The 11,961-nt window shown below is 39.4% G+C and overlaps 1 protein-coding gene across 1 annotated transcript; it reads right to left on the bottom strand.

Annotated features, from left to right (window-relative positions):
* Positions 1–1,796: 1,796 nt before the first annotated feature.
* On the bottom strand, positions 1,797–11,712 carry ofd1 (OFD1 centriole and centriolar satellite protein). Its single transcript, XM_079231446.1, has 23 exons — positions 11,621–11,712; positions 11,397–11,524; positions 10,284–10,487; positions 10,123–10,191; positions 9,996–10,023; positions 9,803–9,910; positions 9,577–9,713; positions 8,530–8,703; positions 8,279–8,385; positions 8,057–8,176; positions 7,398–7,471; positions 7,209–7,300; positions 6,799–6,988; positions 5,951–6,081; positions 5,664–5,775; positions 4,561–5,271; positions 4,122–4,278; positions 3,933–4,024; positions 3,139–3,267; positions 2,770–2,936; positions 2,492–2,674; positions 2,338–2,408; positions 1,797–2,044 (listed from the first exon to the last, which is right to left on the bottom strand). Exons 2-23 carry the CDS (start codon positions 11,490–11,492, stop codon positions 1,999–2,001), a joined length of 3,198 nt encoding a protein of 1,065 aa, XP_079087572.1. The 5' UTR covers positions 11,493–11,524; positions 11,621–11,712; the 3' UTR covers positions 1,797–1,998.
* Between the last annotated feature and the right edge of the window lie 249 nt (positions 11,713–11,961).

Raw genomic sequence — 11,961 nt, 5'->3', positions numbered from 1 at the left:
GGTTTGAATTCTGATATTCATGGAGTGTTTGATTTTCTCTAGCCCTTTTTTTTATCTCCAGTTTTTTGCTGGCCAAGCTTGAGACGTTGCACTATTCTTCTTCAATGCATAACGATGACATGTTGTTTTTCCGTCTTGCTCCGTCTTTCTTCTGAGCTGTGGTGGGCAGTTTTTAACAAGGGAATGTAACATTTTACGTGTTTGCTCTTTTTTTCCTAATCAAAAATGCAGATTAATTATACACAACATGAAAGGCCATACATTCATAGTCGGTGTGTCACGTCTAGATAGCGTGTCAGAAGAACCATCAAATTATAATGTACTGCCAAAAGACTGCGTCACTAGATGTTTTGCTTCACAACCCAGTTCCGTTGTAAAAGTTCAAGTATTGAAGTGCATCTTAAACCTAGTGATAGTATGTGTTAATAATTGGCTCTATATTCTAATTTCCATTGTACAGCGAATTAAAAGTCACTCCGAACATTCATGGCCTCCATTAACACTACCTCAGTGTGCACCAGAGCCTATGGAACAACTTAGCTGGAACAAACACTTGTAAAACTATGGTTTGAAATCCCTATCGTGCTCGACATCACAGTATCTTAGATTTAACCTTGACAGATAATGCCATGCTTGCTAAATGTGAATTGTAGCCAATAATCAGACAAACGCATATTCAATATCTTTAAAGTTTGGTCCACGTATATTCATTAATGCAAATGAAAAAAAGATCAAGGCAGCTTTTTAGCTCATTATCTATTGTAATATCTCATCATATAATGTAATATATGATACAAATTGACTTGTTTTAGAAAAATCTTATAAAGCAAGTGTAACTATGTCCCATGTGCATTGGTATTGTTGAAAAACCTACAGAACTTAAGGTGTGAACAATGTTCACTTGTCGGGATTCTTAGTATTTTATTTTAAAAGACAAAATTACTTCATGTTTGTTTTTCATTTTCTATTATTGCACCTGTTTTTGATGTGCAATTGTCATAATGCTGACATAATTACTCATGTAATCTTTTATTTCTATTAGTTGAGTTACAGGGATATGTTTCTTTGTTGCATGAAGACAACTGTTTCTGCAGTGACACGTGATGTGCAGTCACGTATACTGACATCAGTAGTAGGCAGTGTTTGCCTGTTTCCTTTTTATTCTCAATGCATACAAATTAATCAATTTGATGTATAATTAGTTATAGAGCGGGGGGTCAAGTCAAAGGTATAAGAGTCATTATTTTGTTGCCTCAAAGTGTTCCTGTATTTTCTATGAATGTCAAGGGCTTCCTCGTGAATTACTGATGATCAACTTATAATTCAACTTTCAAATAACAATTAGCTGAAACACCAGTCATTTATAAAATTGTACGGCAATCTAAATGGTAAATTTAGCCAAAGTATGAATGCCATTGTGACTTTGCCCAGTTTATCTGGGAGATGTTGCTGGACAAAACCGGCATAGATCTTTGCAGGACTAATAGCCACAGGGGCACAGTGGCCACGGAGAAAGATGTCAGATCTACATGAAGCTAATGTACATCTCATCTCATCTTTGTACGCTGTGTTTCCTGTTGAATGAACCAAAAAGAAATTAAATAATAAAGGCTTCCTATCAATCACCAGGAGGACAACAATCCTACATCCTGTCTGATTGAAAACCCCTTTATGACATTACTTTTGCCCGTTGACTGTTTTTATGAAAATAAAATAAAAAAAAAAATCAATAAAACATTTCCCTCTGTTGTGATGTTTTTATTATTTTGCGTGACAGAAAGATCTTGTTTGGTGGTGTACGGTCTATCCACACAAAAAAAACAATCCAATATGATTCATTTGAACTTTATAGAGTTGGTGTAAATTGTGACAAATATACATTCTTAAAAAAAACATTTTAAAATAAACAATAAATGCTTCACACATGTTAAAAACAGTACAAGACTGCAGAGGCTTGTATGATTCATCAGTTTATGACAGCTCTCTGGAACAAGCAGCTCACCAGAAATCATCATCTTCCTCCTTGTGTGAATATGATGCAACGCTGGAAACACAATAAAGTTAATTAGTGAAAGCCTTGAAGGACAGAAAAAGCCAAACCAAAATAGTATTTCTCAATTAATGTATCCTTAAGACGACATAATTCTAGAACAAATAACATTGAAAAGAACAAGAGATGAGAAACCATGAAATAAATGAAATGTTTTGGAAGGGGATTTTGGCGGCTTATATATTTATTAAACTTCTCTACAGTAACAGAATGGCTTTTGAGTTATACAACTTAAGTTGATGTATTCATAAGTAAAGCCATAAGTCTCGTCAACTGTTTTTAGTTACCTGTTATCTTTCTCCTCGGACGAACTCTTTGCCTCTGGGCTCGTATGTGCTGCTTCTTCTCTCCCAGGGCTCTGAAACCCCGGACGTACACACTTGGTTTAACACACAGGGCAGCTGCTACACGCAAAGTTTTACAGGAGTTTATGAAACTCACCTCTGTATGCTGCTTCTCTCTGGCCTCCAGAACCATCTTCATGTACTTCTGTAATGGATTTTCACCTTTAGACTCCTCCCCGTCGTTATCTGCCTCTTGCGTCTGCTCTTCATCTCTTTTCTTAATTTCAGTTTCTTCTTCCTCTTCTTTTTCCAGTCCTGGTTGCTCCATCTCTTGCAAAAGCTGGTTAGACATAAATAGTCAATATTCATTTTGTCAGGCCGTCCTTTCTTGGGAAAGAGGTGTTTTAAAAGAACTTGGTGTAACATAATCATTACCTCCTCCTTCTCCAATCTTTCAAGTTCTTGCAGCTCCTGCTCTCTGGCTTCCTCTTGCTCCCTTTGCCTCTTTTCTAGTCTTTCCTTTCGCTCCCTTTCCCACCTCTGGTCCTCATCCTCCTCCTCATCTTCTTCCCTATCACATTCACCTGAGGCTTGTGGGACATCTACAAAACATATGGATTGACATGAGACAACTCAATTTGTCCATCATCACTTACAGAGGCAATGTACCCCAGAATGGCGACAATATATGCGAGATTCATACAGTCAGACTGATGGTGGACAGTAGTGGCCATTCTTGTCATTTGGGGTCAACAAAGAGTATGCGTTAATAATGTGAGATGAGGGGGGAGACTAACGACTCACCCGCCTGGCCTTGCAAGCTCATTGGGTCTTCTGGGAGGTCCTGTGGGCGGAGGACAGCGGGGCTGTCGGGGGCCTCCTCACAGAGAGGGATGGCAGTGTCCAGGAGAAGCTCTGGAATGTGGCCGGGCTCTGGAGGGAGACATGCACAAAGAGATCTTTTATGCTCCACCATAATGCAAAAGGGCCAGAGGACCGGCACAGAATACATAATCAGATGCCCTTCATCTTCACCATTGTGCGAGGCCACTGAAAAGGCACTTCGGAGGCCAGTCACACACTCATTAAAAAGCAGCCATTCCCAAATCCTAAACCTCCACACCGGATATACTCCATTTTGTTTCTGGGATTTTGTTTAAATTATTGATAATGATATTCAAGAAATGAAAAAATGAATAATAATGTATGGCTGTTTCAGAAATCTTTTGGCACAACAGAAAAACCTCCAGGTGTTGATTATTAAGGGGATTGTGAAGTGGCAACCTAGAGGGCTTGTCATCTCTGAGCCATGTTTTCCAGACCAAGCAACAGATCTGAAAAGTGTACTTTACATGCCAACACCTACCCCATGGATTACAATAATTCAGCTCAAGTGCAATTAAACAACCAAACAGCCTTTCAAATATCAGTATAAACAACACTCCCATGATGCATTTGCAAACTGGAAAAGATCTAAACTGGGTCTCACGTCGGCAGAGGAAGGCTGGTGTGGATTAATACAATGAACAAAATCAAAAACAGAGTTATGCAGTAGCACAGTTAAAACAAAAATACAAATGAATACTAGTTTAGAGTACCTGACAAAATCCCTGAGAGATCTTCTAGGCATATTATTTCAGGCTGCGGGGAAGACTCTGAGCTGGAGAACACAGGGTGCAACTTTGGTGGACTGACAGAAACGGGGACAAAAATGAGGGTATTAGTATTCACCGTCTCTACGCATGAGTGCATAAAAATGTCCTTGCCAAAACAATGCCAGATGGTACCTGGACTGGTCTCGTGCTGTGCTCTTGAGCTGAGGACTGCGAGGTGGACTGAACTCAGAGGAAACGTCACCTGTGGTCGCCACCTCGTTGGGGGGGGCGAGAGGGAGCTGTCTGTCAAACGACAACTCCGGAAACGCAATCGGAGACCCACCTGCTTCTATGAAATGTAAAGACTTTATGTGAGGCAATATCCTCACGGGGTACAGAATAGAAGCCAAAAGATGACATGGAAATGTGTAGACTGTCTGTTTGGAACGTTTAAACTGTTTTAACATTATGCCACATTAATTAAAAAATGTCAGTAAGTGTTAAATGTGCAGTATATGGGCGCTGATGATATAAAACAATACATTATTTATTTCTTGACAGTTAAAAATGGTTGGTGCGTCTACTCTCCTCTGAAGTATTTTCATGGGGATAAAGCATTTTTGGAAGGTACCTTCTGCAATCTCTCCTTGAGGCTTTTTCCTAGAGGACGAGTGCGGTGTGGAGGACAGGCGTCTGGAAGGAGAGCCGTTTACATCCTGAGGCTGTCCATCTCTCAGAAATAGAGATTCAGTCAATGAATGAAAACTGTGGTCAGAGAAAACTGTGGACTGGGGTTGGTTATGGTCTTCCAAGAAGGTCACTCTTGGTTGGGCAGGAGGTGCAGTTCTTGTGTCATAGTGTGCTGAGGAGAGGGTTCTGGTAGTAGGTGGAGACAGCGGCCTCTGGGAGACCTTTGATTTGTTTGGCAAGTGGGTGTGTGAATTGTGAGCGGCTTGTTTTCTTAGAGGAGAGTCAGGCCGATGCGAAGGAAAATAGGAACGAGGTCCTGGGGGTAGCATGTGTGAGACGGTGGGGCGCACTGCCCTCTGATGGTAGTTCCTGTAGGCTTCCTCCAAAGTCTCAGCCTCCTTCTGCAGCTCTTGGATCCGAGCCTTTGCCTCTGCCACCAGCTCCATGTCGGAGTCTGGAGAGTCACTCCAAGGCGACTTGTGTCCTCGCAAGGGCCCACCTGCTTCACAAACATCATCATAACCTATGGTGGCCCTCAGCAGAGCTCTGTCCACATAGATGTCAGGGGGAACGAGCTTGCCAGTGCCGAGCTCCAGTATTGAGCGATCAACCAGAGATGGCTTGGGGTTACGCAGCACTTCATTTTCAAGAGCTGCCATCATCGCATGGATTACACAAAAGAAGAGGAAAGAAAAGAAAAAGAAAACAGAAGGAGAGTTGAACACTAATACAGAAGACCAACCACCATTAAAGAGTATAAAATCAGGAAAAAAGGGTTGCTACAACGTTTTTCAAAGAACTCTTTCCATGCATTTACAACTAGGACATTTTTGCTACTACTATAAAATGGCTTCCTTTGTTGTTTTTGAAAATCATATAATAGTAATTGAAAAGGAAGAACATTTGAGGTTTATATTTTTAAAGTATTACCAAGAAAGGAAGCCAGTTTGTGAAAAGCAGAAATAAAGTTAACTTGTGTTATGTATCGTCACAGTTATGACCGCATACAGACATAGCAGACACAAATCCCCAATCATGGGATACCTTGTTGAGTTTGTCGAAGTTGCATCTTAATTTCCTCAATGTGGTTAGTCATCCACTGTGTCCTCTCCTCACACTCTATCAACTGAGCCTTGAGCTGAGCACACCGCTCCACCTGCAGGAAACAGCAGACAACAGGACATCACACGAGAAGTTATCGTTTCCACACAGTATAAAAGTCTGTGGGTCGCCGGATTAGACAAGATATTTCCCAAGGTGAGATAAAACCGTGTGAAAAAAGCTGACCGCATAGTTTCCCACACTCAGCGGGAGACTGTGAAGTGACTGACCTCACTCTGGAGCTGTGCCTGAAGCACCTGTTTCTGGTTGTGAAACTCTTCCTCATCCAGACTGCGAGCGCTCTGCAGCCTCCGTAGCTCCATCTGCGAGGCCAGCTGCTCTTTGGACGGCCTGCCCAAATCTGAGAGAGGGGTTATTGGAGTTAAAACAATTTAAAAATGCATCCTTTTCTTTGCCAGCAGTGGGAGAGCCATCTAAGAAAACAAGCCTCTGGGATACACAGGAGCTGATTTAGAGTGTCATGTCTAAGTGCTGCAGATCAAAGGTTTGGCTGTATGGATCTGACCAGCATCAGAGTACAGCACATGGGGCTTTGTACCATGTTTCTACCTTTTGTTAGCGATGAGGCAAGAGGCAAGAGGCCCACTGCTCCCCTGCCCCCCTCCTCAAACAGGAAGAATAGTGCATCTCTCAGAGAGAGGTACATGTTTGCTTCTCGGCCAAAGGGAGCCTTCTGTCTCTGCTCCCCTTTGCATCCCTATTCCCTCACTGCTTCTTTTTGTCTGCAGAGCTACAAACACAGCACAGAGGCCCCACATTGGCAAGCAAGACACATTCAAAAAAGACAGAGCTGAGCCAGAAGCAGTGTGACAGACCAACATGAATGCTTCACAGTACACTGCTTCTCCCACAGCTCACAATGAGCCCACACTCAAGCACTGTGAACGGACATAGGAACTGGATTCATCTCAGTTATGAAAGGACGACAAATATTCTGAGCGACCGATATTCTAGGTTTAAAATCAATAACTCAGGCATTCAATTTACGAGTCACACAGGAATCAGTTGTGCATTACTGCTAAAAGAAAACCGTGATCCAATCCGAGCTAATTCTCACCTGCATGGAGAAGCTGGTTCTCCTCTTGGGCTTCCTCCAGCTGTTTCTTTAGCAGTCGCAGCTGCCCCTGCAGCTCGGCTTTCTCTCTCTTCAAGCTGGGGTAGTCGCTCGTAGTCTCTAGTCTTTCCCTTAACAGCTCCTTCTGTTGAGTCAGCAGAGGAATCTGCTGCTGCGCTGTGTCTAGCTCAACCTGGAAAATCAACAGAGGAGACGAGAAAAGAGCAGACAAAATAAAGCTGGAGCTAATTAATATATTACATTGGGTCCAATATAATAACTACAGTACATTATTATTATCACATGACACGAAAGGATTGAAAGTTTTGTCCAATTTTTTTTGTGCAATTATTTAGTAGTGTGCCCAAGGTGAGGTTACATCCTGCTGAGTGACTGGGGTTGTGTTGTGTTACCTGTAGTCGTCTCAGCTCTGAACATGCTCTGCTGTGCTCCTCTAATTGTCCATTAATTACAGTCGACTCCTTTTGGATACGAACAGTTTCCACTGAGAAATAAAAAAAACGTTTTGTTGACATAAAATCAAACAGAAATGTGGGCAAAAGAAAAGCAGTCAGCAACCTTGCAATAATCAAAAGTCTCACCTTTGTTTCTGTTCTCATTATCGGTTAGTTTTTCTGTTCTCTTGATAAATTCATCCTTCAACTCAAGCTGGTACCTAATATTATAAAGAAATGTAAATAATAATAAAGTGCTTTGTAAATTAAATCAACACAAACAATCTTGGAAATCCATGTGGCCCTTTCCTATTACAGACTAGCACAGATTAATAAACCAATTATGTAGACAGGTCATCTATTGTATGTTACTCTGTAGTCATAACTGCTGACAGACGGCCAACCAGAGATGTAATAACAAATGAAAAGCATAATAACACAGAAATTCCCTTTTTAGACGTTGCGGTCTAAATATAGAAACCTATTTACTGACATCCATACAAAAAGAAAACAATGCACTTCATTGACAGCATTTAAACGGTTGGAACTAAAGTAGTTTTGCTGTAGAATTCAATAAATCGATGACTGCAGATGTTTAATGTTTTTACAGGATACTGTTGTTTCTTTAAACCTACAAAACAGTGACATCCTCTGGTCACAAAATGACAATACCCCTAACAAGGATACAAACCTGACACATACCCTAAACGTACAGAATTGAGAGTATATATATCAAATTAGATTGCATGCGTAACCAACTGAATACGTCCAATTGGTGGTAACAACGTGAGCCCAAAAAAAAATACCTGGAAAGTTCATTCTTCAGCTTTTGGTCGTATGTGTCCTCCATCGTTTTCACTGCCAGTTCTCTCCTCCTCAGCAGGTCCTCCGTGGTCTTGATCTTCTCCTCATGAATTTGACATGTCCTATTATCAAACAAAGACATTAACATTCTCTATGTACTAGTACTCACAACAAGAGAGCATAGCATCACCTTACTTATATGAATTGTAAAAAAAAGCCCTTACTTTTCAAAAGCCTCCACTCTCATCCTCAGCTCATTCTCTCTGTTTCGCACGGTTTCAATTTCTTTCAGGACTGATTGTCTCTGCATATACACATTTCTTTCTTCAATCTAAAAGGAGAGACAAATACAAACAGCAGCATCAATTACACTGTCTTAGATGTGAGCAAATGGAAATACTGTGAAATTATGATTTGCTACGGTTTATCTTGAGAGAAAATAACAAAACAAAACATAAAATTAGCAGTATTCTACCTCTTGTTGTTTTTGTAATCGATCAATGGCATTTTTCTCTCGCTCCATCAATGCCTTTGCCTTCATCTCGTAAGTCATCTCCAGCTCTTTTTTCAGCTTATCAAATTCTTCATGAAATTTAGCTTTTTCTTCCATCTTCACCATTGCAATTTCAACATCTTTGAAATGTTGCATCTGAAGAAACAAGGCACAATGTTGAGGCCAGCGGGAAAGCAACATGTTACATATTAGCCACTCATAAAAAATAAAGCATTTCATATCATACATTTACACCATTACGTATTTGGATGGATGGATATATACTTTATTCATCCCCAAGGGGAAATTTGTTTGTCATCAGTAGCAGCTTACAGACACAAAAATAAAAACAAGGATGAAAAATATATATACCTAAACTCAATATGTACACCGAAAAAGAGAGTATTAATTTAGGAATTAAATGAAAAACAATAGAGAAAGTGCAAAAACGCAAAGTATGTGCAGAATTTTGAACTGAGCCATGTTGGTTTTGAAAAAGCTGACTTTTCAGAATGAAACGGATCACTTTTCAGTCTATGAAGTATATACACATAAACATGTACAGTGAGTAAACCTTTTACAATTGTGTTGTGCAGATATGAGTATGCAGCTGTTGTAGAATAATTACGCTTTCATGGTAATTAACCTTAGAGACCTCAGTGGAATCCTTCACCTTTGGCATGCTTTATGTTGGGAGGCTTACTGGGTGTCTTGAGGTTAGAATAAGAAGAGGACCTTCCCGACTACCATGGTAAAGTCTGGTCCAAGGACTACACAACATTGTTGTACCAACTCCACAGTGGCGTGACTATATGTGATTCTGTAGAACTAAATGTATAAGGCTGAGCAAATGTAATGTAATCTAAAAGCTTCTCTGATCAGATTGTGTGTTGTAATAAACATATATTTAAGTAAGTTGAGTCTCATCAAAGTGAAGATTGAACTGTGGAAAAAGTTTTCCACATCAGCAGCTGTGCTTTATACCTTTTCATATGTTTTTTGATAAATTATGCAGAAAAATACACAAACCTTTGTGTTCATTTCTGCTTGTAACTGCACTTCCATTTCTTTTCTATATGCAGCCAGTTTTGATTGGTATGAAAACCATTTGTCCCCACTGTAATTGAAGCTCTCATATTCCTTATCGATTATTTTCATCTTCTCAACTGTGGATGGAAGACAAAAAAAATACATAAAAAATGTGCGATGAAAGGAATGTTTGTGCAGCACAATGCAAGACTTTATCTCATCATACCAAGAGACTCTCCACAACTTGCGATGCTGGTTGTCTGAGTATCAGCATCATGGCACAGGCCGCGAGTATTATGGTGTGTTAGTTGTTTTAGGAGGTTGATCAGGAACCCTGCGAGACAAAGAGAAAATATATCAAGGACAGGCCTAAGGGTGCATGATCCATTGTATTAAATGGAACAGCGTGCTGCACATACCTTTATCACTGTTGCCTTCGTTTGATGACTGTAAAAAATACAACATAATAACACTATTATTACGAACAATATGTCATTATTATTTTGGATTTTTAATATTCTACATGATAATCATAACATTCATTACCAAGGATCTGTAAAGCGCTGATTCAGGATTCATTTTAAGAAGCTGAAGAAGGTCTCCTGTCATGACAACCTGTCAAAAAGGACAAGAGACCAACATCTTGATCTGCTATGATGTTCTTTATACATTAAACTACAGTACATTAAACACAGGCTCGTGCTTACCTTGTCTTTGCAGAGGCCACTTTCAGGGTAGAATACAGAAAGGCTGTACTCATAGCCTGAGGTGCGGAGATGATCAGCCACTATGCTGTTACAGGCTGAGACCAGAAGGGGTTCAGATTTCACATGTACTGGTCTGGGAAAGGGTTCTCCTCCAGTCAAAGGCGGGTGTTTTAACTCCTGGATGAGCTGATTCCGCAGCTGTGTCTGAATGAGGTCAGAAGAGTAAAGAGAGGAATGAAGATGTGACTCAGGACAAGAGTCTATCTGGAACAGGTGGTGGAGAGGAGGAGACTGAATAAATTAATGTCCATATTGGACAACCCGGACCACCCTCTCCACCACCTACTGCAGGGACAGCGGAGCACTTTCTCCAACAGACTGATTCAGCTCTGCTGTCACAAGGACCGATGCAGGAGGACATTCCTGAAAATTGCAATAAGACTTTATAATAAACCCCCTCTAGCCAATTCCTCCCGCAGTTGAATCATCAATAACCTTAGCCCCGCTTTCACAGTATATACTTCTAATTCGCTATATGTACACTGGATATACTTGCATTTTCTTTATTATTTAATTTTCTTAAATTAATATGTTCTGCTCTGCTAAATTATATATTGAGTATGTCTTATACTTAATATTGTTGTGTACCATGTAACTTGCTTGCTGCTGCCACAAACAAATCCCCCCTGGGGATGAATAAAGTATCTATCTATCTATCTATCTATCTATCTATCTATCTATCTATCTGTGAAATACATACATACATACATACATACATACACACATATATATATATATATACATACATACGTATATATATACATACGTATGTATATACACACACATACATACATATATATATATATATATATATATATATATATATATATATATATACACACATGCATATATATATACACGTATGTGTATATATACATATAAATACATATATATTTATAAATATATATATATATATATATATATACATATATATATACGTATGTGTATATGTATATATATATATACACACATACGTATACGTATATATATATATATATATATATATATATATATATATATATATATATATATATATATATAAGCACGACTTACTTTGAGAGTATCAAGCACTCCTTTATTTTTAAAAGTTTGATAGAGTCTTTTCCTCAGCTCATCTGGGGATAACGTGTCTTCTTTGGCCGAAGACATGACGTCAATTATGGATTGTTGTTTTGTCGGTCCTAACAGAAGAAAAACACAAGTGCCGCTGACGTTAAACAACAGCGAGCTATACAACAACAACCTTATAGCTTTCAACAACTTTCAAGTATTCTTACCTATTGCTTGACTGTAATCACTATGATTTCTCAACAATTGGCATTCTTGAAAGGAGAATACTGTCTCCAGTTACCTGCCTAACGAGCAGAAACCGCTTCGGTGTCCCTTTGGAGAAGATGTGCATTGAGCATTTAAATCCGTCAACGGAAATTTCGGCTTCGGACTCATAGTTATGACGTAACGAAAACATCTTCAATGTGTTTATTAGTATTATTATTATTCAATAATTGATTATATATTTAAGGCAATAATAAACGTTTTCTATATGAAGCTAAGCTTAAAATAGCAGTCGCCAAACCATTTTACATCAGATAACTGATAAATACGACCGTGTCGTCAT

This window comes from Taurulus bubalis (genome assembly GCF_910589615.1).
Source record: "Taurulus bubalis genome assembly, chromosome: 15".
Classification (NCBI taxonomy): domain Eukaryota; kingdom Metazoa; phylum Chordata; class Actinopteri; order Perciformes; family Cottidae; genus Taurulus; species Taurulus bubalis.
Note: the sequence above shows the minus strand (reverse complement) of the source record. Positions and strands in the feature narration are given on the sequence as shown.

Excerpts from the sequence above, each read along its gene's own strand:
- ofd1 (XM_079231446.1), bottom strand. The coding sequence starts at position 11,492 with ATGTCTTCGGCCAAAGAAGACACGTTATCCCCAGATGAGCTGAGGAAA. Across the intron at positions 10,192-10,283 it reads GTGGCCTCTGCAAAGACAAG|GTTGTCATGACAGGAGACCT; the intron begins GTAAGCACGAGC and ends CCTTTTTGACAG. Across the intron at positions 8,386-8,529 it reads GATTACAAAAACAACAAGAG|ATTGAAGAAAGAAATGTGTA; the intron begins GTAGAATACTGC and ends CTCTCCTTTTAG.